The 27,656-nt window shown below is 60.4% G+C and overlaps 1 protein-coding gene and 1 long non-coding RNA gene across 5 annotated transcripts; one reads left to right on the forward strand and one right to left on the reverse strand.

Annotated features, from left to right (window-relative positions):
- Positions 1–2,002: 2,002 nt before the first annotated feature.
- INAVA (innate immunity activator) lies at positions 2,003–22,125 on the reverse strand. 4 transcript variants are annotated; one of them, XM_070501558.1, is made up of 10 exons: positions 21,125–22,125; positions 15,090–15,238; positions 14,299–14,423; positions 13,670–13,786; positions 13,039–13,261; positions 8,883–8,936; positions 7,873–8,083; positions 7,482–7,652; positions 5,190–5,850; positions 2,003–3,837 (listed from the first exon to the last, which is right to left on the reverse strand). In XM_070501558.1, the coding sequence occupies exons 1-10, from the start codon at positions 21,982–21,984 to the stop codon at positions 3,745–3,747; spliced, it is 2,664 nt and encodes an 887-aa protein (XP_070357659.1). In that variant the 5' UTR covers positions 21,985–22,125; the 3' UTR covers positions 2,003–3,744. The 4 variants fall into 4 exon arrangements, with proteins under 4 accessions (XP_070357659.1, XP_070357658.1, XP_014684860.1 ...); XM_070501557.1 differs by having other exon boundaries at positions 7,482–7,655; XM_014829374.3 differs by lacking the exon at positions 21,125–22,125 and adding an exon at positions 17,810–17,994 and having other exon boundaries at positions 7,482–7,655.
- On the forward strand, positions 16,851–20,476 carry LOC123282232 (uncharacterized). Its single transcript, XR_006522258.2, has 3 exons — positions 16,851–17,171; positions 19,673–19,786; positions 19,912–20,476. It is a non-coding gene; the product is annotated as an uncharacterized lncRNA (long non-coding RNA).
- Positions 22,126–27,656: the final 5,531 nt, after the last annotated feature.

The following is a 27,656-nucleotide window of genomic DNA, read 5'->3' on the forward strand; positions in this document are numbered from 1 at the left end:
GAATTCAGGGACAGGATCAGGAACACAGAGACCGATCCGGGAGTTGGTGCTGTAGAGAAGGCTTCTAAACATCGGCTCGGGCTCTCCTGAGCAGCTGTCTGGTGGCTGAGGTCCAACTCACAGCGCCAGACAACGTCCCGTTCCCCGCCCAGCTCCAGGCTCCTCATGGAGGCAGGTCTGAAGAGGGACAGGGACCCAGAGCCCAGAGCTGTAAAGGGGGCGGCCAGAAGTAGGCACACTCGTGCCTGTTAAGTGACATCTCGGCCAAGGGCTGAGCAACCACCATCACCCCTGAGCCACTGCAGCCAGTCAGGACACAGCCCGGTCCAGGGCCAAATGCTCACCTGCTAAGTTGGGCGTCCAAGAGACATGCATAGTCGATGGTGCGAAGGTTACTCTCTTTCTGTTTTGCTCATCAGAAGGGGGATTCATCTTCGAATTCGGGCCAGCAGCCAGCAGCTGGTGATGAGAGCAGGAGCCAGGCCAGGCGCGAGATGCTCCTGCCTAGGAATGGGCGAAGCTGCAGGAGGCAGACCCTGGCCATTTACGAGAGAAGGCATCGGCTGAGTACTGCCGGTGCTGGGTCCTACTGTCAACCTCCCTTTCCCGCCGTGGGAGGACACGGCACCCTCCGAAGGGCCCTGCTTCATCCTCACTTCCCAGGAGTCTTCCATTCCGGGCTCTTTCCTGAAATTCCAGACTCAGAGGCAGCCTCCCAGATTGTGGTGTCCATCCTTCTGCCTCTGGGAGTCTTGCTGGGAAAATCCTAAAGCCCCCTTGTACTTATAGGGGCTTCTGCCCCCACTCTGCCTGATGGTAGGAGAGCTAAGAGCCCCCAAGTGTCTGCCCCTCCTGGAAGAAGCCCGGGGAAGCCTGCTGTGGACCAGGAGAAACTACGGCCGGCCCCACCTGGTTATCTCACTGCCCTGCTCTTCGGGTCCCCAAACTGGTGCACCCCATTGCTCACTGCTCTTAGAAGAGCCTCTGCTGCACCCCACACCCCCAGTCTTCTTTTGTGTCCCCCTCCTGTTAGCTGGTCTCGTCTGTCCTATTGCTGGGGAGCTGGCTCCTCCGCAGGTGGTCCCCCCAGAAACTCCTTGGACCCGACTCAGCACAACTGTCTGACCTACAATCGCAGATAAACGACATTATCCGCCATCCAGCCAGGCTGAGGATGTGGAGGCCTGAGACCAGGATGCCCACAACCCCTCCAGGGAGCCCTGCAGTCGTCTCCCCTCCCACGGTCCCTAGGGCAGGGCTGGACCCGCCCCCACCCTCGGTCCCCTGCCTTGCCCTCATGTCCTGCCCCTTCCTTTGCCCCACCGGCCTGTCCCCCTCTACCTGACACGCTGGGCGCCTCAGATCTGGGGCACACGCTTCTCCTGGGCATTGTGGCTCCAGGGGGCGCTGTGCCGGGCATCCTGGAGCGGCCCCTGCAGGGCGGGAGGAACGAGGTCCCAGCAGGGGATCCCACCCCCACCCCGTGGTCTCCGGGGGGAGAGAGGGGCTGTGGGCAATCTTGTCCGGAGATGGGGGACAGGCCTCGCGGGGAGTCCCTCCGCGTCACCACTCCTAAAGAAGCCCCCCAGTGGTCCAGCTTTGGAGAGGGGGCTGTTTCTCATGAGCGCCTCCACTCTGGGCAGCAGGAGCTCCTGGATGGTGGAGACTCAGCCACGCTCTTCACTGACCCCTGTCTAGCCTGGTCCAGCAGAGGCCAGACCTCCCGAGGCTGCCAGAGTCCCCTGTCCTTCTTGGGGAAGTGACTCCCAGAGCCCAGCTCCTCACACCCAGGAGACCTATGGAACTTTGACAGAGGGTGTACCCGCTTCCATCCTGCCAGGGAGGCAGAGGACACGTCTACCACCCCACGTATCCCATCTGCTCCCCAGGGACCTGGCCAGACCAGCCGGAGGCGCCAGGCAACTCTGCCCCCTGGGCGGGCATCCCGAGGGCTGCGCAGAGCCCCCGCTCAGAAAACTCGGCACAAAAGAACCTTCATCATCAACTCGGCCACTCGCCAAGAACAGACTTTATTGTAGGATTTGGCACTAAACCCACACAATTCCAGCCCCACAGCCGAGCACGCAGCCACTTTGCAACTGCACCAGGCATCGATTAGGGCCAATAAGTTAACACAGAGGACGCTCAGGTGTGTAGGGGGTGCTCCGATGTCTCCCGGCTCAGTCCAAGGAGTTCTGGGCTCCCAGGGGGGCACGGGGAGGGGTGACGGCTGCACACCGGGGAAGGGGCTCCGAGACAGACTGGAAGGGAATAGCATTCAAGTAGGACATTGGAACATAATGGGGACAGGGTCGACCCCAAAAGTGGCGGAACTGCAGGATGTGGTCTGAGCAGATGCATGCCCTCAGGCTCCCTCTCTTCCCCCGGATTCTCCGACCTGTCCTTCTCTCGGCACCTGGGGCAGTGGGTTACACAGCTTTCCATATAGTTGGGAGAACCGTACCTCTTTTGGGTCGGGCCTCAACATTCTTGGAGCCTTAAACTGTAGTCATAGTTGGTGTCCAAGTGCAGGGAGCTCAGAACAGAGGGGAGGGGGTTTTCCACGGGCAAAATCAGAACTCAGCTCTCTCTAACTCTCCTCGCCCCAACTGAGTGGTTTCCCCTGGAAGCAGGAGCCCTGCCTGCATATCTGACCCAGCCGCAGAGAAGGCCCTCAGACGGACGAGCACCAGGGACCACCCAACCGTCTTAGCACAGGCAGCTTCCAGGCCTGTGCAAGGCTCAGCAGCTGGGACAATTAAGAAACGTCCTTAAGGGGAGTATTCCCATGTGTGTGAACATAAGGACTTGCCCTCTTTCAAGGAAACCCAGTCTCAGAGCAGAAGCCCAGCTGGGTGCTTTTCCAAATATTTGTAAAGTTTTGGGTTTTAGAACTACGATGCAAAGCCATTAGAGGGAGTGGCGGACTGCAAGCCCTCACGATGCCCAGAGAAGGTGGTCAAAGGGTGGGCTGTTCCCCACCCATCAACACTACAGGCCAGCCCCCAGCCAGGCCCCCTGAGGCTACTGTCCGTGGAGCCTTGAACTCAAGGCTCAGAGGTCTGAGTAGATGCTTGGAGCCCACGGGGCACAGGGAACGTGGAGTGACTGGGCCCCTAGCTGGGATTCACGGGGTCAGGAAAACAGCAGGGTCCAGGAAGACAATGCTCCCCCAGGACATACGGCCCTTCGACCTGGCGATTGGAGTGTGCATCACAGAGCACATTATAAAGGGGAGAGGAGATTGTCCCCCAGCCCAGCGCCCCTGTGGTACCCAGAGAGCTGGGAAACGGAGGCGTGAGATGCGGCCTCCAGCTGCAGGGGGCAGGGGGGCCAGGGGCTGCTCCCCAGGGGAGTCCTGAGAACCAGGGGGTGGAGCACTTGAGGAATCCCCAGGTGGCCCTCTCTGCTTCCGGCATGCCCTGCCTCCTGTCTCGAGTAAGGAGACAAATGCAGTCAGCCAGACAGACAAGGCCTCCAGTCCAGTGGGCCAGTCTCTGGGGGATACAGCATCATCATATTACAGGGATCTTGAAGGCAAATCGCAAACATAAGTCCTCAAGCCAGGGTTTCTGGACAAAAACTGGTAAAAAAAAAAAAAAAGTCTCAGCTCCAGGTCATCGACCTGCGATGGGGACGAGGGAGCTGAAGAAGGCACTCCTGGGGGAGCTCTCGGCCCAGCCCTGCTGTGGAATAGTCCTCCCGGCAGCTGGGCGTCTGGAGCACAGGTCCACCCAGCCATGGCTACACCTGGCTGACGATCTCTCCGTTCTCAGGCACGAAGACTTGCACAGGGCCCCCCTCAGGCGGTCTCCGGAGCACACAGCCCGTGGGCACCTGCCAGGGTCAGGAAGAAAGGAGAGGTCTGTGAGCAAACCAGGTAGAAAGGTGCAGACAGCAAGTGACATGGTCCTTGTCCCTTCGGGACGTTGATCAGCAGCAGCACCAGCCCAGCCACTCGGCCCCTCCTTCCCCCAAAGGAGCTTTGTTCCCCGGGGACCAGCCTTCTTCCATTTTCCACTCCAGCTTTCTTTGGGGTGTGACAGGCACCCTGATCTCCTCCCCCGTTCCCGGGCTCCCTTCTCATCACCCTCCCTGTCTGGCAGGTTGGGATGGGCTGGGTCTGGGCCAAGGACAGGTCCCAGCTCGCAGGCGGGAAAAGCGTGTCAGCTGGAGGGTGCAGCCTGGGACTGGGGCCAGGCTGCTGCAGGCCCAGGATGCCAGCTGCAGCCCCGAGAACCAGCGGGGGGCGGGAGGGACCTGCAGCTGGGGATCTCAAGTCTCAAAGCACAGCCTGTCGGTAACTTCTGGAGCACGCCCCCTGCAGAGCCCTCCGCACCAGGGAGAAAGAATCAAGACTTATGTGTGTCCCCTCTACTGCCAGAAGGGAGGAACTAGGCCACGAAAACCAGGGCAGCCACCCCTCCCTCATGGCAGACTGCTCTCTCCTACAAGCTGTCCCTGGACCTGGTCCCGGGACATAACAATACCCCTTTCTCCAGGACAGAGCATGAGTTGCTCCAGTCACTGTACAGGTAGCAACTCCCTAAAGGTTCTTAGCGGCGCTATGAGATAGGCACCACCTTACTCCCCCCATTGACAGCGGGAGTAACAGAGGCTCCGTGGAGTGCATTACCTTGCCCCATCATATTTCCTATAAGTGGCAGGGCTGACATTTGAACCCAGGAGTGTAATTTCAGGGTCTGGCACTAACCATTATACCACCCTGCTTCTCAGCTGGGCGGTGGGGCCAGGAGTCAGAGAGGAAGTTGACGGCAGGCAACCACAGGTTCTGGCTTCTGCAAACACATTCCCTCTGTCCTGGGCCCTCAAGTCAGGAAATGGGGGGGCGGAGGGAGGGGGGGGGTCCTTCAGTTTGGACTCTGATTATGAATTGAGGCTTGTCTGCTTTGCGGATCATCCGCGGAGCCGCAAGAAAAAAAGAGCCTCGGCTCTCTTGGACCACCGCCTCGGCCGTGTCCTGGACATGTGCTCCTGAGCTAGACACGCAGGCAAGACTAGGTGCACCCAGGGGAGTCTAGCACCTTCTAAAGGTGTTTTCGCCTGTCCTTCCTGGCTGGGGATCACCCGGCCCCCAGCCTGCTGGTGTGATGTCTCTCCACGCTTGGACCTGCTGGCGCCGCAGCCCTTCCCAGCTGGCAGGCCGGCTGGCCCTCCCGCGGCCGTACCTGTGGCCGGGGACCCGGGGCGCGCCCCAGGCCCTCTCTCCCGGGCGGCAGGCTGCGCACGCGGAAGGCCCCCTGGCGGTCCAGCGAGTGCGGGCGCGCGCTGCGGAGACGTGCGCGCTCGTGCCACCACCGCAGCTCCTCGGTCACCGCCGCCCTGCTAATCCCCCGGCCGGCCGGGCTGTCCTTGAGCGAGGGCGTCCGCACCAGGCGGCTGCGGGGGGGCACCAGCCACTGGTCATCGCCAGGGCCCCGCACTGCACCGCACAGCTGCCACTCGCCCGGTGGCAGGTGGCTCTGGGCCACCAGCACGTAGCGCGCGGCCGGGACACAGCCGGGGGGCAGCAGCAGCCTGGGCGAGGGGGTGGCCAGCTCCCTGCCGGCCCCCGGGCCCCAGGCCACGCGCAGGCGAGGCGGCTCGGGTGGGGAGAGCGGCCGCAGGAAGGAGATGTCGGGGCTGCTGCTGCCCGGCGAGGTGGGGTGCGAGATGCTGGACACGTCTGAGCCGCTGTCTTCTGAGCAGGAGTGGCAGGCGGGCTGGGGCAGCGGGGGCTTGGTCCGGGGGAAGCAGGAGTCCGGCACAGTCACCGTGTAGTGCGTGGGACGGCGGCGGGGGAAGGCGCTGCGACCCCGGCCCTCGGGACCTGCCCGGAAGGACTCCATCCTGCAGGGGAAGAAAGATGCGCTGAGTCTGGGGGCGCAACTCGGCGCTTAGCGGATGGAGATAAAGAGGTGAGGCAGCCCAGGCTTGCACACAGGCAGGGCCATAGGTCGCACCTCCCCAAAATGGACAGACAGAAGGGAGGGGAGGGCCACCATCTCTCATCCAAGGAGTGAGGCCTCAGGAGAAAGCAACCCTTAATCTCGGACCGCCAGCCTCTAGAGGATGGTGAGACAGTCATTTCCGTAATGTATGCCGCCAGTCTGCTTTATTTCCCTATGGCAGACCCCACAAACTCATACAGGGCAGCTGCGGGCAGGCTGGCCCTCCACAGGGCTCCAGCTAGGGCCAGTGGGAGCTGTGTCTGTCCAGACGGGGCACCTTTCATTGACCCCCACAGAGGCGCTGTTTGTAAAATGGCCTGGCGGGACGTAAAATAAAAAATTAATCACTTGACTTGAGAGCAGTTGTCCCAAGCTGCACCAGTTTAGTGCTGCCAGACAAGTGACCCTAAATGACCGAGACCTAGCAGTGCCCTGAGGGTGCCCGGGCTCCTGTGTTGTTCACACTGCCTGTCCTAACCGGTCACTTTAACATCACCAAGCAGCAGCGGGCTCGGAAAGCAACGTACAGTGGATTTTCATTATTCACGGGTTCTCTGTCTGCAGATTCTCCCGCAGCTAATGTTTCCTGGTAACCTCAACGTCAACCCTCGAGGCCCTTTCGCGATCACTGTGGCCGTGCGTGGAATGGTGGGGAAGCTGAGCTCCCCGACAGGCTTGTTCTCGCTGAGACGGGACAAGGCCACACACTGCCTCCCTGCCTCGAATCTCATTCTGTACACAGGTGGCCTTCCGTGGCCTGTTTTGTGTCACGTTTTCCATATTTTTGTGCTTTTTTGGGTGGCTTTGCTGTTTAAAGTGGCCCCTTGGGTAGAACGGAGGTGCCGTGTGGTGTCCTGAGCGCAGGGAGGCTGGGACGTGCCTTACGGGGAAAATATGGGTGCGAGTTCCAGGGCTGTTGGCCGTGAGTTCAGAGTGAATGAGTCAACGATATACACTAAGTCAGGTGTCTTCAACAGAAGCTCGCGCAAAAGCAGGGTGTGTACTGATCAGTTGACAAATGGCATGCCCAGAAGTCCAGGCACCTACTGCTATTTCCCCAGGAGCGCCGGCTCGGTATATGCCAATTCCGTGCTGGCGGTGACTTTATAGGACATCAAACAACTGCAAATAATGAGAATCGACTGCACCTTAATGAAAAAAGTGGATTGTCCACCGTCTGTAACCCATGATAAAACGACTGCAAAAGTATCTACAGATCCACGTTCTCTCGCTGTAAGAGCAATGGCAAGAGGCGAAAACTCGAATCTGCTTGTGCAAAAAGGCAAAAATGGAGTCTTTGGAGAAAAACAACTTGCTTCACGAATGACTTGCCTCTGGCTCTGTGGGTTGTGGGGCGGCCTCTATGGGGAGAGGCCCCGAGAAGGGAGGGATCGTCAGGAGAAGCCACGGCACTAGCCATGGGTCCCCCACAGGTGTCCCAGCTCTATCGTAGAAGCCACCACCCTTCTAAGGGCAGCTCTCAACAGTGGGCCCCCCTCCCCCCGCATCTCGGGGTGCCCTGTCTCTTACCTCAGAGACTGTGAATGGCCCCTCCTCCCCTGCATCTCGGGGGTGGCTGGGGCACTGGTGCGGCCCTGCCGCTGGCTGGGAATGCTGCGGAGGGGGACCATGTGGTAGGTGGCGGGCTCCAGCAGCCATAGGCTGGAGGCACCGGGCCCGTCCTGTGGGGTGGTGGCTGGGCTGCTGTAAAGGATTGGAGACAGGTCAGCGGCAGGAATGCCTCCATTCGGGGGCTCAGGTTGTGCAGAGGAATGGGGCACCATGGAAGGGGACCCCAAAGCTCAACACTCCCACCACCACCAGCTAAGGAGAGTGCTGGCCTCCTGCACCGAGCCCAGCCCTTGGCCACCCGCAGCACGGCTCCCACCGGCTCCCACCCTCCCCTCCTCCCCACCCTGACCTGGACTCGCTATTGGATTCAGAAGATTTCCTGGGCTTCTCGTAGGGGTGGTCCAGGCTGGTCTCCTTCCACGGGCTGTTCTGGATCGGGGCCCGCTCCAGGCCCCCAGTCTCAGGTCCTGCTGGCTGCAGCCCCTCGAGGCTCTGGGGTGGGAGAGGCCGGGAAGGCAGAGCCGGGGACTCTGGGGGAGGTTTTGGTGCTTGGGATTCCTCTGCAGGGGTACAAGAAAACTGGTGAGGGCAGCGCCTGGGGTCTGGCCCAGCAAGAGCCCCCACGGCCCGGGCGGCAATCGCGCCCACGGCGGCTTGGCTGGCTGCTCCAGGCCAAGATGCTCAAAAATGTTTTCTTCTCCTTTGAGACTTCCTGCCTCCCTCCCAGCTCTAGTTTGCACCTGCCTCCTGCAAGAAGCCTCCCCAGCTTGACTCTCCTTGGCTCCCATGACTGCGCCTTCTGACCTTTGCTCCTAGGCCGTGTCTGCAGCTGACCTTCTGTTTACCCATTCTTCTTGTTCCTGCCGCACCCCTGTGCGCCGCTTCCTCATTGCCTGGTGCTGCCCTGGGTGGGACTGCACACCTTCTTGGCCCACCTTGATTCCACCATCCTTAAGGTTTGTAAACAGGGTTCTTAATCTGTGCACTTAGGTTTCCTGCTACCCTCTTTTCCAAAAGGACAACGACCATGGCCAGATGGCTTGGCTGTGACAGGTGCATAGTGACACAGAGCCCAGGGCAAAGGCAGGGACGCCGGGACCCAGAGGCAGTGCTGGAATTCACCTCTCCCTTCCCCGGCAATAGGATGGAGCATCGAGAATGGGACAGTCCGCACATGCCCACCCTCAGCCGAGCCCAGGCAGGGACATAGGGCACTCAGAAGTGAGTGGCCCCCTGGCTCGACCAGCTCACAAAAGCTCCCTGCTCACTTTAAAGGCCTCACTAGTCAACTCTGCTGGAGCCCCCAGGTCTTGCAGTGGGAGCCCCGCCCTGCTGGCAGACCCTACACGGCCCTCTCACCTTCCTCCAGGAGCAGCCCTTCCGACAGGGAGCTGTCATCGGAGGCACTGAGCTCTGGGAAGGCAAAGGAGAGAGAAGAGATGGAGGTGAGAAAATTCACCATGGGACTGGGGACCCAGCAGGACCTCGAGGCCCAGCCCTGAGCCCCTCCCTTCTCAATAGCATCCCTTATCAGGAAATACTGTGTGTGAAATACCTTATCTGGCGTGAGTCTATTACTTGGAAGTAGAAAAAAAAGCAGAAGTTAGGAGCGAGGAGATAGGGCCGTGTATGAAATAGCTTATCTGGCGTGAGTCTATTACTTGGAAGTAGGAAAAAAAAGCAGAAGTTAGGAGCGAGGAGATGGGAAATGCTGGCTCTGCCGTTTGCTTTGCAACCTTGAATAAGCCATTTCAATGCTCTGGGCCTCAGTTTCCCCATTTGTCAAAAAAAAGTCAGGGCCTCCTCGGACAGTAGAACAGAAAGGCAAAGAGCCGTTTTGGAAGCCCTTGGGGTGAGAAGAACTGCGATAACTTTTTTCTATAGTCTTCTGCCATCATGGATACCACACAGCTCCGGGACCCCAAATCTGAGACATCCGGGATCTCCGGCCCCAAGAGCAGTGCAACGTGGCATCTGAGCTGGGGGCCGTGGGACCAAGTCAAGCTGGGGTCTGGCTGGCTAGGTAAAGAAGGTTCTCCAGTGAGTTACACGGCATGTCACCGGAGGACACGGATTGGGGCATGTCTGCCTGGCACAGCAGCTGCTGTGACCCAGGACATCAGAGGGAACTGACTTGCCATGGCCCCCTCGAGAAGACCGGAACCCGCGGATGTTGACACGATGCCTAACGTGACCACAAAGCATTTTGAGCTGTCTGAGACAAAGACGAAGCAATATGAAGGATAGGTAATATTTCTACTGCACCCATGCTTTTCTAAGCACTTTCTGTGCATGAATTCGTGTGATCCTCATCTGTAGCCTGTAAGGTAAATACTGTTATCATTCCCACGGAACGGGAAGCCCAGGCTGAGCGGGGTGGAGTAACGCGCGGCTCGGGTCGATCCGCCACAAGGTGGTTGCGTCAGAATTCACACCCAGCCGGTCTGACCAGAGTCTGGCTCTTCCCCACTGCCATTTATCAGCTCTCCGATTAGCTAGCGTCTAATGCACGGGTCATTACCCAGAAAATTCCAAGAGAAGTAAACATTTCCAGCCCTCTTAAAAATCCCTTCTGACACGGATTGAGAAACTGCAGGCCCGTGGGCCAAATCCGGTTAACCGGCTGTTTTTATACATAAAGCTTTATTGCAACCCGCAGCTGTTTATACAACAGCTGGCTGCTTTTGTGCTATGAAGGCAGAGGTCAGGGAGGTGTGACACAGACCGTACGGCCCCCAGCGCCTAAAATGCTTCCTCTTGGTCCTTTACAGGAGTGTGTCCACTTTTGCTCTACAATTTAAATGAAATGCAAACTTGACCAGAGCAGTTCCTAAGCCTCGTAGGGCACGCTAGTCAAGGAGCTGGGCCGCTCGACGAGCCGGCCGGCCACCCTGCACTGGGCTCCCCCCAGCCTTTGCTTTGGGGTTCATTGGAGGAGACGCCCTCTCGTTAGATTCTGGCTCCCTGCCTCTGATCTTTTACAAAGACCTGGAGAATTAAAGAGTCTTACTTTTCACAAATGTCAAGTTGAAGCAAATGTGGGACACTTACTCTCCTGGCCCAGGGATGCGAGTGGGGTGGGGTCATGCATTGTGGTTTGAGTCTGTGGTCTGGGAGAAAGACATCACCCCATCATCGGTAATCTTCACATAAACAAGCAGATCGGGGTTTCACAGGCCAGAGAGGCACAGCTCAAGAGGGGAGTCTGGAGACCCACTGCCTGTGCCTAGGCGGGGGTGGGCAGACCACATCAACGTGCTGGCTGAACACCAGTGGCTCCCGGGGGCTGCTTGCTCACCATCTCGGCCACACTGCCCCTACCCAGCCCAGCTCAGCCCCGCCCGGCTCAGCCCCGCCTGGCCCTCAGTCCAGCAGCGATGCAGAGCGCCCCCAGTGGAGGGGTCACCACAGAGACCAGCCCCACAAGCTCTGAGCATCCTCAAAGGCTGCCCTGTCCACACCACACCGTAGCCACTAGCTGCATGTGGCTATGTTAATTTAAATGAATAACATTTCAAATGCACTTCCTTGTTCACACCACCAGGCCCATTTCAAATGCTCAACAGCCCCACGTGGCTAGTGGCTACCACATTAGACAGCGTGAATGTAGGGCATGGCCATCATGGCAGAAATTCTCCCAGACGGCGTGCTAAAGGCAGGCGGGGCCAGTCAGCGGCCGCCCTGGGCACACCTGTTCCACTGGGGGGCGGTGCTGGGGGCCTTTCTCCTCAGGCCGCCTCGGTGAGCTCGCTTCACACAGCCCTGCCACCTGCAGCGTACCAGATGATGGCTCCCACCTGGCAGAATGACGCTCCCAAACTGAATAACCCTTCTATGGGGACCTACGGGACAGGGTGGGGTGTCTTGTTTTTCTTTTGTTGTTTGTTTTGCTTTCTTTTTCTTTTTCCTTCAAGACACCTTTCAGCTGCTAAGTCTTAATCCCCTTCTACTTCCTTCTTTCAGGGCAGAGGAGTCATGGAACAGGAATTACTTGTCTAGAATGGCCTCCCCGCGAGCTCCCAAAACAGGACACCGGCGCCCAGGCCCGCAGGCCCTCGTGCAGACGGGGCTGGGCAGTGGAGAGGGCAGGGTCTCTGTCCCGTCTGGAGAGCGAGAGTCAGCCAGCTTCCTTCCCCACAGCTCTGAAGGCAGAACATCTTTTCCATCAGAGCCTCAGAGACCAGGAGGGTCGTCCCGCAGCCAGGCCAGGCCGGAGCCACTCGACCCAGAAACGTCCGGCCACCTGAGCCCGGGTCAGCTCCATCTCCCATATTTACTGGGTCAACTGTCACATGGGGGCACCTCCTCCCTCGTCCTCTCCTGCTGGCTGCTGCAGGTGACTTGGGAGGTGTCTGGTCACACCCTTTCTACCCTAAATTAGAGAGTGTGTGGGCACAGGGACTCCTGAGACAGTCACCTGCCCAAGGCACGGGCCATGGGCCACGGGGACCGGGCGGGGCTCTGGGGCTTCTATACAAGCCTTCCCCTCAGGGGGTGTGGGGGAGGGCCACTCAGCAAAAATCCCACTGAGGTGCAGGGGCTGGAACAGGAGCCCACAGGGGTGGGGGAAGCAGACAACTCTCCCAGCCCCGTCCTGCCCCAGGGCCCTCGCCCCCTTCCCTCCTCCAGCTCCCTCCCGAGAGGCCGGGGGGACCGGGAGCCATGGGCAGATGCCCTGGGATCAGAAGGGAGGGCAGCACGTTTGACCTGACCAGCTGAGCTTGGGTCAGGAAAGGAGAAGTCACCCCTAAGCTACTACTCAGAACCCCTCAGAACTACTTGTTGGAAAGTGACCGGCCTGGACGTGCTGATGTCCACTGGCGGTTGGTCCTGGGCACACACGGCTCACTGGGGCACCACAGCCACCGGCCTCCGGGATCAGACCAGAGGGCAGAAGGGGAGGGACTCCACTCTGGTTCTAGAAACTTAAGGGATTGTGGGGTGTGGCACTGGTGGTGCCAGATTTCAACCCAAACAGCCGTGGGTGGCTCTGGGCCCCTGAAACAATCCAGTGAGCGGTGGCATATAGCCAGTCGGCCACCCGGCCAGCGGACAGCACACAACTTGGAAACTCAGGCTCATGGAAGCTGCACACTCGATGACCCCAAAAGCCACCTCCCTGTGGGCCTGGAGGTGGGACAGCAGACCTGGGACACTGCTGTGGGATAAACCTTTGGGATGGGCTCAAGGTCGGCCCGGGGAATGCCTTCTGAACCAGGAGACTGCCTGTGGGCGGTGGATGTGGAGGAGGATGCAGAAGAAATGTTTTCTAAGGAGATAGGGGACAGGCTCTCAGGGGATAGAGAAGCCCTACTAAGGCCCCTCAGAGCTACAGAGGGTGCAGAGCGGGTGGTGGTGGACCCGGGAAGCGGGTTCCCCAGCTGGAGCAGATTTGGAACGTTAAATGCAGCATCGGACACCAGGCCATGCTCCCCAAAGGCCACACAGTGTCCCCGTGCCCCCCCCCCACCCCGGCCCACAACTCCCAGGACGGGGGCTCCGGGGAGCTGCTCACCTCGGCCTAGGGGCAGCGTGGTGGCGGGTGGGGGCCCGCTGTGGTGCCGCCGCTCGCCCAGACAGCGCTCCAGCTCCCGCAGCTTCTTCTCCTCGTGCAGCAGCGCCAGCTTGCGCTGCCGACGGGCCTGCCTGCCGAGGTTCTCCTCCCGGCACAGCCGTCGGGCCGCCTCGGCGATCTGCAGCTGCAGGGCCAGCTCCCTCTCCAGGCTGCTCAGGGGGTCCTGAGGGAGGGGGCGCAATGAGGCACGGGAGGGCGGGGGGCCCGGACCCCGTGCCCTGGACCGCAGCCCAAGGCCTGGGAAGCAGACAGCATCCTCGGATGCGGGGCAGAGGGTGGAGTGGTGGGAGTGCCCAGGCGCAAACCTGTTGGCCTGCAAAGCTGGCCCGGGGACCCACCCACCAGCCTGACCACAGAGCCAGAGGGTGGGAACCAGAGTGAGACTTTCCCTCCTGACCCCAAAGGGCTGGGCAGGCGAGCCCAGAGGAAACTGCCACCATTCACACGATGGGGAAGGGACGCTGGGGCTGTGCCACCCACGCCGCCTTCCTCCTGTGCTGACAAAGAGGAGGACAGGTCCTGGCTCAGGATCAGCCCTTGGGGACGGAGACAGCTTCCTGAAGCCCCTTACCTCTCTGTGCAGGGCCCGCTCGTCCAGTTTGTAGGCTGCTCCGATCCTGCGGCGGACCTTGGGGGCCTTCTCCCCTGGTTTGAGGGGGTACTCTACTGGCAGGATGCCCGTCAGCTCCTGTGGGGGAGGCAAGGTCAAACCAGGCCCCACGCCACCGGCCCAGCCCTTGGCCACCAAGAGTAGCCTGTCCACCGGGGCCTGCGTTGTCTGTGCCCCTCCAGAGGCTCCTACCTGCCTGCACCCCATCCTGTCACCAGGGTTGTCCCCCTGGCATCTTTAGGGCGCCCTCTGCACTCGCTCCCTTTTTCCTTCACACCTCCTTCTGCTCGCCTCCTCTGGGGAGCCAGCCTGACCCAGGTCCCAGTTCCCACATCCTCCGTCTCCTGCTCCCTCTGCAGCTTCTCTCATCCTCCCTTCCCTGTGCCTGCACCCCCACCCGACCAGCTCTCCCTCCCCCAGCCGCCCAGCACCCAGGTCCAACTCCAGGTACCACACCCCCGTCTGGTTTCCAGAATCTTGTCAGGAACGGAGTTCCCTTCCCACAGCCCCAACATCCCAAAGCATGGCTCCAGGGCCCCTCAGAGGAACCCCGAGTTCGCGTGTGCGGGTGGGGGCCGCCGAGCTCTCACCGCCTCCCTCAGGCAGAGCCTCCTCAGCTCCTCCAGGCAGGCCTCCAGCCGCTCCTCCAGGGCCCGCTGCTGCTTGCGCACCGCGTGGGTCAGCTCCTTCATCGGGGACACCGGGCTGTCGGGGCCTGGGGGGCACGGGGGCACGCACTTAGGGAAGCCAAGGCCAGGGGTGGGGGGCGAGCATCTCTCAGACACGTCTTGGCCACCCTCGGGGAGCACGCACAGCCTCACGCCTGCCCAGGTTACAGGCCAGCCGCGCGGCCTGTGTCATCGCCGAAAATCACATCTCTTGGCTGCCCAGGGTGACAACATGGCAGCTCAGAGGGACAGGCGGGCCCGCCAGTGGCGCAGAGGGCCTTGCAGTCAGAACTCGGTCCGTCCCCTTTCTACCCTCCACCCGCTGCAGTTAACTTCTTCCCCTTCCACTTCTTCCTCCTCCTCCTCCTCCTCTCTGTCTCTTTCACACACACCCCTCTTCTCTTGTCCTCTGACAAGTCTAGGCCAGATTAGGCCCACAAACTTGGGCCAACCTGAGACAGGCCCTCTACACTAGCCAGATAAGGTTTTTCAACTTCTTTGTAACCCCTGGGGCCGGAGTTGTACATCGCGGATACCCGCTACAGATCGGATGGACACTCCAGGCCAGAGCCTTCCAGTATCTACTCTCCGGCCCGCCCCACCCTTCCCCTACTCCATCCTGGGGCATCTCGGCCTGGCCAGCCCTGGAGCCGGGGACTCACTCAGGGACTCAGGGCTGGGGGCCCAGACGGCGGCATTCCCCAACCACTCACCAGACTGCAGGATGATGCCACTGTCGGTGTCGCTGATCTCATCCTTAGTCTCCATAGTGGATTCCTGGGAGGAGGGGGCGCACAGCAGGGAGGGGTGACGCTGCTCCCAGCCTGAGCCAGGACGTGTAGGTGGCCTGGAGTTTCCCCAGCTTTTAAGAGAACAGTACGAGAAAGGAGCTCAGGAAGGAGATGTTCGAGGCAGGGGCAGAGAACGGAGGACCATGTCTCTGGGGAAGTCTGGCAGCGGCGGGGGGCAGCCGAGAGAGGGCTCTGTGGGCCTCGCCAGCAAACCTGTTCTCGGGGGCCCCTGGCCCTCTGCTGGCCTCCTTCCGAGGGAGGCCTCTAGGCCCAAGGGGGTCCACGGCAGTGTGGCCACAGGAACCACTGGGACCAGGGAGAAGAGCAAAGAGAGAGGCTGAAAAGGAAGGGTCAAGAGAAGGAGGGGACACCCAGGGAGGGAAGAGAAGCAGAAGGGGAGATGGCTGTCCCCACGAGGCAGAATGTCCTCAGCCCCAGAGCCCACGTGGGTCAGGCACTGCAAGAAGGGGCTACGCTCTGGGCGCTCGGCCACGGCCCTGCTCTGGCCCCCAAGTCCCGCCCTGCACGGGGCATCCATCTGAAGGTGGTGCAGCCCCTCTGTGCCAGCGAGCTGTCCACAGCTCTGACACAACTCTCAGGCTGCCAACAATGCCTGGGAGACCCCCCTGGGGAGTCGGCCTGGATCCCTTGTGCTCCATGTCTAGGGGAGACCAGGGGTTGAAGGAGGCGTCAGGGTTGCTGGGAGCTGAAGCTGCCCCAGGACAGGAGGGAGATGGCCCGCAGGCCTGCCTCCTTGTCCGCCCAGCAGGCACTGGTCCCTGGAACAGCACCTGCGCCTGCCCCCTCTCTCCTGGGAGCCCACGCCCGGCCAGGGCCCAGCTGGCCGGGGCCGGCAGCTGTTGGCGGGAGTGGAGCAGGGGGAGGACGGGCGGGGCCGGTGGGCCGTCTGGAAGGCCAGCCCAGCCACCTCCTCACTGAGTCAGCCCGTTGAGCAACAGTCCCAAAGTCCTCCAGTTCCTGTCTGGAGCTTATCCTCCTGGGGGCACCGGCAGGGGCTGGCGGCGGGGGGGGGGGGGGGGGTTGCGGCTGGGGGGGCATGTCCAGCCTCAGGTCAGCAGCAGGGAAGAGAGGCCAGCATGGCACAGCCAAGCACAGGGAGGCAGACAGGGCAAGGGGACGGCTGATGGCCAGGGCCCCGACAGCACAGCTGCCTAAGGAGACTGGAAGAGCAGGACCAACCAGGGGCTGAAACAGACCAACAGAAGCAGCACAGCCTCTCCAAGTGCCACCGGCACAAGGACTAAAACATCGCCCTGAGAACAGGGGGTGCCTGCACGGTGGGACTCCAATCCCCAGGGAGGGCTAGAGAAAGGATGGTGGGTGAAACAGAACAGTTTCTGCGGGACCTCTGCAAACCCACCAAAGAGATGGGTGGTATGTCTGGGAGCCCAGAACAGGTCCCCAGGGAGCGTTCCCTCTGCCAGCCAGTCCCTCCCCAGCCCTCCTCCCCCTCACTGACCCCCACCAGAGGGAAGGGCCGACAGAGGCTGGCAGCTCCCCCTCCCACCTGCCACCCACCTGCCAGCCCCTGAGCCTCCCTGGGAGCCAGGGTCAGGCCCAGCTAGCCAGGGGGGCTTCTGCTTGGACGAGGGAGGAGGGGCCACGGATGGGAAGGCATTAATTAGTCACACTGGCTAATTAATTATTAACCACGAAGGAGTTGCCTTGGGAAGTTGTGACAACTCGGCCCTGGCCTCTCAGGGGAGAGTGGGGAGTTAGAGGGTCCGAGGGTGGGGCTGGGAGACAGCCCCCCACCGCATGCCCCCTCTCCCCCAGTGCCCACCTGCTCACCGCCAGGGCCAAGGGCAAGGCTCAGGCCTTTGCAGTGCCCACTCCACCCCTGGGCCAACCTGCTGCTCCAGGTGGGACAAAGAGCACAGGCCCGGAAGTCGGGAGCCACAGCCCCTGGGTTCTGTCACCGCGGGTGTTATCCTGAGAAGTCATCTTGCCTCGCTGCCTCCTGACCTCACAGCCACAACCAAGGTGAGCTCCGTCAAAGGCCCCTCCCAGCTGACCTCTTGGACCTCATCAGGCTGGGCAGGAAACCCGCACGGCCGTGGAGTGGACCCCGCTCTGCCCTGCGGAGGCTGCCCTCCACTGTGGGGACCAGCCCCAGGCCCGCAGGCTCAACTCCACTCCCACCTCCACCCTGGAGGGATGGGTCTGAGCCTCAGTATTTAAGGCACTGCTTTTAGCCAAAGGCAGTTCGACACAGGAACCCCTCCCTGCCCCGGACCCCAGCCCCAGGCCCCAGGACAGGCCTGAGCAGCAGTCCCCTGGACTGAAAACGTCCCAGAAAAAGGCAGAGGGGGAAAGAAAGAGGACAGAGGGAAAAAGGGGGTCACCAGTGCACGTTCCCTCAGGCCGAGCCACTGGGGACTCTCCTTATCACTAATGTCCCCCGAGGCTGGGTCTGGGGCCTCGCTCACCCCTGCTTCCCTTTCTCCTGTGGAAACAGGCCTGGGAACTACGGCGACGGGCTCCTCATCGGTGCCCCCATATCCCTGGGCCCCAGACATGAGGAGGGGAGCACTGATGACAGCCACTGCCTGGGCGCCCCCCACTCCCAGGCCAGCCTGCCCCGCGGCCCCAAAGACGGCTCCAGCCTGCCCCGCCCTCACCTGCTTCTGGGTTTCGGTCCAGGAGTCCCGGAAACAGCCCGTGTTCCCAGGTCAGGGGGCTGAGGGGCGCTGCATGTCGCCTCAGGGGCCCCCAGGCAGTGGGCCAGCCTCCCTGTGCTCTCTACACGCTGGTGGCCGGCTCTCCAGCTCTCCACACGCTGGTGGCTGTCGGTCGGTCCGTCCCTCCCTCTGGTCCCGCCTGCCCGCCCACCGTCCCTCCCAGGGAAGCAGGTTTCTTGTTAGGACTTGAGTCAGAGGGGAGGAGCAGGTGAGCAAGGCCTTCCCAGAGCCACTCCTGCCTGCCTGCCACGGCAGTGGCCTCGGGCAGCTCCGGGCCTCTGTGCTTCCGGGGGAGCAGGCAGAGAGGGGCTCCCCAGGGAGGACCCCCGAGGAAGGCAACAGGGTCCTGTCTTCAGGGCCTCAAGAGACCCTAGGGCCACGTGCTGGGCTACAAGGCACCGTGACCCTACAGACCTCAGACGGTCTGCCCTCCTGTACCTCAGCTTCCCTTTCCAGAAACCGAGGCCCCCAGAAGCAGGGTGACAGTCCACCATTCGTGGGGAATACCAGCCAGAAACTTACAAACTGACAAAGACAGGTCACTGCTCTCCCCACACACTGAAATGGAGACCGCATCAGGTCAAAAACCTCAGGAAAGGCAGCGACCCTGGAACTCCATATGGGGAGGCTCTGGGGTCCCAAAGAAGGCCAGGCTGTTCTCTTCTTATCCCAGACATTCCCCCCACCCCAGATCATCAAGGCCATCAATTATTTATGCCCACACTCTACAGGGCCCGTGGAGAAATGGCCTGAACCCCAGTCCTGTGCCCTATTCCAGAGGAGGGCCACTGTGACCCCAGGCTCCAAGCCGGCTCACCAAACACAACTGGACCAGAGACCAAAATGGAACTTACTCCCTACAAAAAAATAAGCGCCCATGTCTCCACCGCATCGACCCTCAGGCAAACTGCAAACTGGCTGGAATTCAGCCTATTTCACCAGGGTGAGGCAAGGGGCGAAGCCACCTGTCGCCCATCCCCAGCAGACTGGAAAACAGAGAGAAATGCTGCAGACTGGGGACAGAACCTCTCAAGGCCTCATCCGCCCACCCCCTGCCCCCATCCTCGATGCTCCCACCCCGCCCCCTCTCCCTGGGGTCCCAGCCCCTCAGCATATCTCTGGACCGCTTCCCTGCCCCAGCCAGAAAGGCCACGCCACCCCCAACCCATCCCCCCACCCCCACCCCCTCAGGGCAGGGATGATGGAGGAAGTTGCTCCTCCTCCATCCAAGCACCTCCTGTGGAGCGGAGAGCTGTGTCGCCAACAGGGCTGCCGTCTGCCCCCTCCCCTGCCCCCAGCGACCCCCCAACCGCCCCTACACACATTCCCGGCTCACCTTCACATTGCTATACACACCCTCTTTCCAAACAATGCCAGCCCAGAGTCCTGCAGCCTGACCACCCCCTTCTCTCCCCACTCTGGGGCTGAGGGGCCCCAACTGGGGAGGGGCCCCAACTGGGGACGCCCCCTCCTGCGGTGAGGCGCCCGCCCTCTGCAGGGTCTTCCAAAGACCCAGCAGCAACCCCCCCCCCCAGTCCTCCACAAAACAGCCTTCCCCCTCCCCTGGGGGTTTTGTCACATTCTTCCAATGTCAACTCTGGGTGTAATTGGCACCCTTCCTCCACCTTGCCCATCCCCCAGCTCCAGGTGGGGGGTGATGGAAGCTTCTAGAATCAGTTCATAGCCTATTTTTTAATCATAGAATAAAATCAAGAGGATCACTAAGAGAACCAGTTATACTGAAATACAGCTCTAAAAACAAAAACACAGTAATAGATATGCCTCTTTATTGACATTAAACAGGATCTGGCTATGGGTCGTCTCATAGACGGGAGGAGTGTAAACAGGATTTTGTGACAGCTACAACTGCGCGTGACACGAAACCATCTGTGGATTCTGTTGGCGGCAAAGACACAGGTAGTGCCATGGTTTCCCGCCTTCATAACCGAAGACAATGCTAAAGTTCTCTTAAAGGTTGGTGAAAAGTAAAGATGTGGGGTTTTTTCCCATCTAAGATCATGAACCTCTGAATTCCATCCAAGATGCTCAGGTGCCTACGGACCCAGCTGGTAACCTTCGCCCTCAGGGAATCTCCCATCTCTTGAGTTGCGGGGAATCTGACCGTCTCACTCACTGATCGCGTGGAATTCTCAAAGCCCTCCTGCTCCCTCAGGTTCACACGGTGAGCTCCCCGGCCCAGCAGGATCTGAGGTTTGCAATGGGGCTGGCAAAGCAGGTCCCCTAAGTGCCTCAGATCTGCAGGACCTCGAGGTCTGCCCTGCCATTCAACTCAACACATCAACAGGCAGGTGACACTCCAGAGGCCAGCTCAGTGCCCTTCTCCCAGCCACTCCGGAAGGTCAGGGGACAGTGGCCCCAGCCCCAAACCCCAGAGCATCAGCACCAAAACCACCAGTTGGTGACCAAGTGGGGTTTCCTTGCATAGCATCAGCGTGCTTGGAATCTGATCTTTGAAAGAAGGAGAAAAATCGGCTCTCTCTGGGGTTTTCAGATCCTAAGGAAAGGCCTGAATCAGAAAATTTCCACCCTCTGTGCCCATCCGCTCTCCAGTCATTTCAGTTCCTTCTTTAAAGTTTCTTCTGTTGCACGAGACTGGAAGTTCTTTCAAGCAAGGGCCTCGTCCTACCAAATCCACATCCCCACCAGCGCCGCCCAAGCGCAGTCCCTAAATGAATTAACGACTCGAGGGTCGGCCGCGGGAGCCCACAGTGGGGAAAAAAGAAGGGGACTACCCGGGCCGCTCCAGAAGGGGCGGGGGGTGGACGTGCTTCCCGGCTGTTTCTTTTCTCCACGCTGCTCCCTCCCCGCTGGGAAAGGTGCTCGCCTCCAGCAAGCGATGGTGGAGAGGGCCGGGACCGGGGACTCCACGCCGCCTGGAATGCGCCCTGAAACCAGACCTCTAGGCTTTCCCTGAAAAGCGCCTTTGTCCGGTCCAGCCCGCTCCCCTCCCCCCCGCGCGCCCTCCGCATCCTGGCGGCCCGAGACTTTGCTCCTTTTGTTTGGCTGCCTTCCTGGCTTCCCGGAACCTGGCCGGGGAGCCACAGGCGTGGGGAAGGTCGAAGGAGAGAGGTTGAGGAGTCGCAGACGGGCACTTTGGGTAGCAACCCGCAATTCCCATCCCTGGGTAAATTACCCCATTCCGTGGAGAGCCGCCGCCGCTGAGGCCGAGGCCCGCGGGGTCAGGGGCCCCTTCCTCCCGCTCCCGCGCGCTGCGCCCCCCCAAGTCCCCCTTACCTGTCCCATGGAGCTCGGGCGCCGCCCGCCTGCCCGCGCGCCCCCCGGTCCAGCCTCGAGGCTTCAGGACACTGGAGTCCAGCCCACCCTCCCTCTCCCCGAGCTGCCCCCCGGCCTTCCCTCCCCGGAGGTATTTCTTTTAACTTCGGCATTTGCAGCATCCCAAATGTTAAAGATCCCAAGACATCTGTCCCCTGGGGCATACCAAGGCCCGGAGGAGAGAGGGGAAAGACGCAGGAGGGGGTTCGAGAGTCCGGGGCAAGCGTCGGGGCGGGGCCACAGGTTGGGGTGCCGAGGGGCCAGCAGGGGTGGAGGTGCCGTGGGGACCCCGGCTCCAGGGCCCGGGCTGCCCCCCCTCCTCCCGCTTTCGGACGCGCGCGCGGCTGGCCCCCCCGCGCCGCCAGGTTCCGCAGCCCCGGCGGGAGGCGGCTCCATTCCCGGCCGCGCGCCGCCTCTCCTCCGCGCGCTCCGGCCCGGCCGGGGGCTGCTCCGTGCCCGGGGACCCCGGCGCGATCGCGGGAACCGAGGCGCGGGGGGGCCTCGCCGTCCCCTCCCTCGTGCGCACCGCGGCTGGCCGGGCGGGGGTCGCCCCTCCTCCGGCCCCGGCCCACTGCCCTCCTGGGCCCGGCCGCGGAGCTCGGCCGGGAGGGCAGGGAGCCGGCCGGTGGTGAGCGCCTCCTGCCGCCTCCCGCGAGCCAGTGCGCCCGTCCGTCCGTCCGTCCGCCCGTCCGTCCACCCATCGCTGGCGCGCACGCCCCTCTTTCATCCGCTCGGCTGACAGTTACTGAGCACCCAGTGCCCAGCACGTGGACCGGGATCCCAGTTCCTTCCCCGAGGACCCTCCAGTCCAGACGAGTCATCAAGCAGCAGGGTCAAGGGAGCGACGGCCAGCACCGGGGCCGGGAGAGGGGCGGCCGGCCCGGCTCCTGGGGGCCCAGCCCTGGGAGCTCGGGAGGAGGAGGAACGCGGGGCATCCGTGACGGGATGTACAGAAGCCGAGTGGCAGAGGAGCCGCAGGGAATTCGGGTGTGGGAGGAGGACGAGGGAAGGGAACGGAAGATGGAAGAGCCGGGAGGCGGAACTGGCAGGCAGGGGCCTCTCAGGAAGCAGGGCAGCTCTGGGTGGTTGTCCAGGTTGCGCACCACACTGAGAGGGAAGGCTCATGCGTTCTCCAGCCACCCAGCCCCGAGCCTCGGCCAGAGCTGCATCTGCCTCCAGGCGGTGGCTTTTTCTAATTTGTACAAAGGCACGAAATGAACTAAGTCGGCTGAAGAGCCGTGTGGACCAGGTAAGGATTTAAGGGTTTTGTCCTGAAATTGAGGAGAAGCTACTTAGATTAGTCAGATTCTCTAGAGAAACAGAACTAAGAACCAATAGTAGTTATCGTTATCTATCCAGCTATTGAGAGAGAGAGATTTATTTTAGGGAATTTTTTCCTGCTATGGGAAAGGAGGATGACTCCAAAATCTGCAGGCTGGAGACCCAGGGAGCAGCTGCGGTTCAGGTCTGAAGGCAGTCTGCTCCAGAATTCCCTCTCTATCGGAGGAGGTCAGTCTTTTTTCTGTTAAGCCCTCAACTGATTGGATGCGGCCCACCCCCATCATGGAAAGTAAATCTGCTTTGCTCAGTGTCTACTGTTCCTTTAAGTGTTAATCTTATCTGAAAAACGCCTTTACAGAAACATCTGGAATAACGTTTGGCTGAATATCTAGGTACCATGGGCCTAGGCAAGCTGACACATAAAATTAACCGATACACTCCCAAAGACCATCAATCCAGGAGAGAACCTGGGCCGACCCATACCCACTTTTGGATCACTTTGGTGTGTGAGCGATTGGAGCGAGGCGAGTTTGGAGAGAAGGGAAAGCATGGGCAGACGGTCATCCAGGCAAGGGGCGACGGGGCCTGAACTCATGTTGTGGCATTGGGGGAGGGGGGCGCGGTCAAGAGCTGTGCAGGAGGTAGACCAGGGCTCACTGTGAGCGGATCGAGTAAGGCCGTGCAGTGAGGGGGAGGGAAGAGTCGGGGGTCCCCAGGTGTCTGACTTGAGAGTCCCGTGTCAGATGCGTCCCCCTTAGGACATTGATGCGAGTGTCCGGCGAGCAGCCCGGCTGGGGCTCTAGGGCACAAGGACGGTTGGAGAAGAGGCCTTGGGAGCCATTACCAGCTGAGCTCCGGGACTGGCTGAGATTCCCTGGGATGGGGGTGCCAAATGAGAAAAGGACCAAGAGGGGAAATTCTGGGAGCATCGACGGGATGGACAGAGGGCAAACTGCCTCTGAAGGTGGGCGTTACTATTATTACTCATGCCGTGGGGTAGTCTGTTGAAATATTGATTTGTCTTTTCCCCCCTCCCGTTCACCCCTACCTTGTCTGCAGTTGGGGAGCAGAAGCTTCCTGGAAGCCTCAGCCCTGAGCCTACTGAGACTGTGCTGGGCGGGGGTCCTGAGGGGCAAGAGCAAGGACGTGGCTTTTGAGGGCCAGGAGAAAAAGGTGGGGTGGACTGTGAACAAGAGAGAAACTAGTGTGTGCGCTGAGCAGCAGGACCCCCGCAGAGCCCCTGGAGGGGGCAAGACCTCAGCAGCGACCAGAGCCGGGATGTGGGCCCAGCTTTCTCCATTCAACAGAGTCCAGGCAGCAGGAGCCCCAGGCCACGGGACACCCCTGGGGGCTACAGCCACCAGGCTGTCGGCCTCACCCTGCTCTCTGGGCCCCCTAAGCTGTCAGGACTCTGTACGAGAAAATGGAATTTTTTGCCCTCCCAGCAGGCCCAGGACAGAATCAAGTTGATTTTAAAGAAATAAAGTGGTATGTGTGTCTTGCGAACCCAGTTGGAATGTTGAGATTTGTAGCAATACTGTTATCTTCATGGACAGATAAGGCAACTGAAGCCTGGAGAATCTCCGTAATTGGGTTAGAACCACACCCCGGTCAGTGACTGATGTAGGACCGGAAGATCCATCTTTCTGATTCCGTAGCCCTACGGCTGTGGCTGAAAACCTTCAAATACCTAAAGGGTCAGACAGACAAAGTGAAGGAATGAAGCACGTCCGGTGTAAGAATCCTGGTATTCTGATACACGTGGAGACTCCCGCCTGGCCTTAGTGCATGCAGCTGGGGAGCGGGGAGCCAAAAGGGCATGGTGGAGACTGCGGAAAATTCGAAAACTCAGGCTCTGTCTCGAGGGGGCTGTCACCGCAAATGTCACAGCAAGAAAGCTTCTGTTTGAAAAATAAGAGATGGAAATCCCAAACTCTGTGAGAAATCTTCTGGTTGGTACACGTTTGATTATCGTCTTACAAATTGAAAGGAGTCAAACAATATGTGTCTACGTGCCTTCAGGCTGTAGTTTGAGTTGCTGCCGCGTCTCAGGAACCGGCTCGACCGGGCCCCAAGTATCTGAAGAAGCTGGGGCTTGAGAAGCAGGTGTCCTGGGAGCAGAACGCAGAGCCCTCCCCGGGAACGGACCGGCTCAGACTGTGGGGCCGGGGGAGGAGCCATCTGGGAGAGACCACTGGGCCCCCCACCGGTTTTGTCTCCTCCCCACTTTGGCAGAAGGGGGCAGGGGTTCTCCTCCATCAGGTGGGTCTTTCTGGGAGGTGGTGACGGGTCTTGGGGAAAAGGTTCTCAGTTCTCACTGATGAAGAGGAAGGGGAATCCGGTGGGGTCTCCGCAGCCCCCTGCCCACCCTCCCACACAGAGAGGGGCTCTCGCCCCAGCCCTCTCCCTGCCCCGTGGGAGCCGCCCGGTCCTGCTGCCTCGCATCCCCAGGCCCCAGGGCTCGCCTTGCTCACCCTCCCTCCCCGCCCCCTCACTCTGTGGGCTGAGGAAGAGCAGGTGGCTCTCAGTGGCCCAGATGGTGCCCCGTTGATGCCCTCGGCGAGGACCTCTTTGGAAACCCCAGAATGACTCGAAGCAGGTCCTGCTTCCTCTCCTGACCGCATCCTGCAGCTCGCAGTGGGGGACAGGAGGGGCCTGCGAGCCGGCCTTGGCCTCTGTGGGCCAGATCCCTCTCGACGGGGCGCGGGCCAGGCTGCAGGCTGGTGAGTAGCTGCACGAAGTGCGTACAACCAACTTGGGGGGTGAAGCTGGGGGTGGGGGGCGCTTCCCTGCCTCAAGGGGAGGGAAGCCCGAAACTGGGGCCAGGATGCTGCGTGCAGAGAGCTGCCTGGAGGACGGGGCAGACCCTCCTCTGGGGCTCAGACTCCCCGGGTACGTGAGACGGGAAAGGACCCCCGTCCATGCGAGGCGCACCAGCCTCCTCCAGGCCAGCAGTCCTCAGCTGGGCTCCAAATGCAATCAGGGCCTATCCAGAGAGCTGAGGGCCACCGTCCCCTCCTCTCTTTCTTCTTCCCTTTTCCTTCGCCGTCTCTGCGTTCTCTCGTTCCTCTTCTCTTCTCTGCAGCCCCTCCATCCTGGCTGCTGGGGCCCCCATCATGTTCCAGGGGCTGCAGGATGTGTCCTGTGAGAACACTGGCCCCTGAGAGCCCCCCCCCCCCCGCCCCCAGAGGGGCCCAGTGGCAGCTTGCCGTCCTCGGCGGGACCACCAGGAGGCAACAGTTGCCAGTGGACCAACACTCCTCCTGGTGCCCTGGCGGAAAACCCCAGAGGGCGAGAGTGATGGAGGGCGGCGTGGAGTGGCCTGCAGGCCCTGGGCCAGCCTGGGACTCTTCCTTGCTTCCCAGACCCAGCTGGTGGAGGACTGGGACCCCTTCTCTCTGGAGGACAAAGCCCCCAGCCCCTGCCTGCCTGCTACGCCCTCTGGGGTCACTGTCCAGCACGCCTTGAGGCCCTGGTCTCTCTGGCTATTCCCGTTTTTGTTTCTGGAGACCCAAAGAGAATTTGGAACTTTCAGAAAAGATAGTGAATTGGGTTAAAAATAATATGACGACAAAGATCCAAGCTAAATACAGAGCAAGGAGGCAGGCGTTTGGGTCGGGCTTTCAAATAAGGCCGAGACCAGCATCCGGACAGACAGGACCCCGGGTCCTGAGGGCAGCCATGCTCCCAGCTCTCACCCCGCATGTGCTGAAGTCAGGTGGCACGTGGCAAAGACACCTTCTCAACCTGGTCCCCACCCCGGCTCCTCCTGGTGGGCTGTGTGTCCTAGAGCATTCCCAGGCCCCTGGGGCAGACCCCAGGTCCTCAGGCCTCTCTTGGGGCTGCTCCTCAGGGAGGCTGAAGACTGGACAGCTGGCCGGAGAGGCCGTGGGGAGGGGCGCTCTGCTGCTCGGACCGGGGCTGGGCTTTAGAATCCATCACGGCTGCTCTTCTCAGGGCCCCGGGATAGGGGTGCCCTCAGAAATGGCACCTGACCCACCCGGCCCCTTTCCTCTCCTGACCCGGTGGGTGGGTGTTGAGTGGCTCCGGTCTGTAGTTCAGGAGAGAAGTCAGACATCGGTGTTTTGGAGTCAGACAGATAAACTGGAGATGATAGGACCCACTCGTGTGGCTGTGGGGAGGACGATGGAATCATGCAGATAAAAAATTTTTCAGCATTGTGCTTTGTACATAGGAAGCACCCAATAAAATAGACTGATTTTTTGAAATTGTTTATCTGTTCATTTATTTATTTTTTTTTTTGGTGAGGAAGATTAGCGCTAAGCTAACATCCACTCCCAATCCTCCTCTTTTTGCTGAGGAAGACTGGCCCGGAGCTAACACCTGTGCCCATCTTCTCTACTTTATATGTGGGACGCCCACCACAGCATGGCTTGATGCTGGGTCCACACCTGGATCCCAACCCTGGAACCCCAGGCCACCAAAGCAAAGCACACAAACTTAACTGCTACGCCACCGGGCCAGCCTAGGGACTGACTTTTTTTAAAAGATGTTTTTTCTACTTTCCTAGTCTTAAAAGAAAAAAAAAATTTTTTTTTTTCTTCTTCCCCACACCCAACTCTCAGGAAAAAAAAATAATAAAATTTCTATGTGATGATTGCATCGTCAGTGGTCCAAACCTGTTAGCGGGTGACCAAGTTTCATTTCCTGTAGGTTGCAGCTCGAGGCTTCCAAAGGCCGACCCCCTCCGGGACCGGGCCTGGCCGGGGCCTCTGTGTGGGTGAACTGGAAACAGATCAGCACCTCCCGCCTCTGGCTGCGCCTACAGTGCTCAGTGATGGGAAAGGAGTGCGTTCGGAAGGGAAGATGGGTTAAATTGAGGTCAGACGCTGTTTACTGAATTGAAATGGTCCCTAAAGGGGCTACGTGTGACCCCCAAAACTTTCCTGCTCGGCTCCCGTCCCTACCCCCATCGTCCCCACCCGCTGCAATATCGATTTAGATCAATGCATTTTCATTTTTCCGTTCATAGATACTTGCACTAAAGTGTTCTGCGTCCTTCAATGGCTCGGAGGGCGGGAGGCTGGATGGGGCGAGGGCGGTGGGTGCTGGAAGGTGTGGTTCCTGTATCCTCACCCACGGTTGGGAACTGGGATCCCAGCGGGAACAGCTGAAGAGCAATTCATGTCACCCAAATGGCACCAGTGGTTATTTCTAGGGAGGGGACCGGCCTTGGGATGGGGGACAGAGA

The sequence above is a fragment of the Equus asinus genome, chromosome 30 (assembly GCF_041296235.1).
Source record: "Equus asinus isolate D_3611 breed Donkey chromosome 30, EquAss-T2T_v2, whole genome shotgun sequence".
NCBI classification, from domain to species: Eukaryota; Metazoa; Chordata; class Mammalia; order Perissodactyla; family Equidae; genus Equus; species Equus asinus.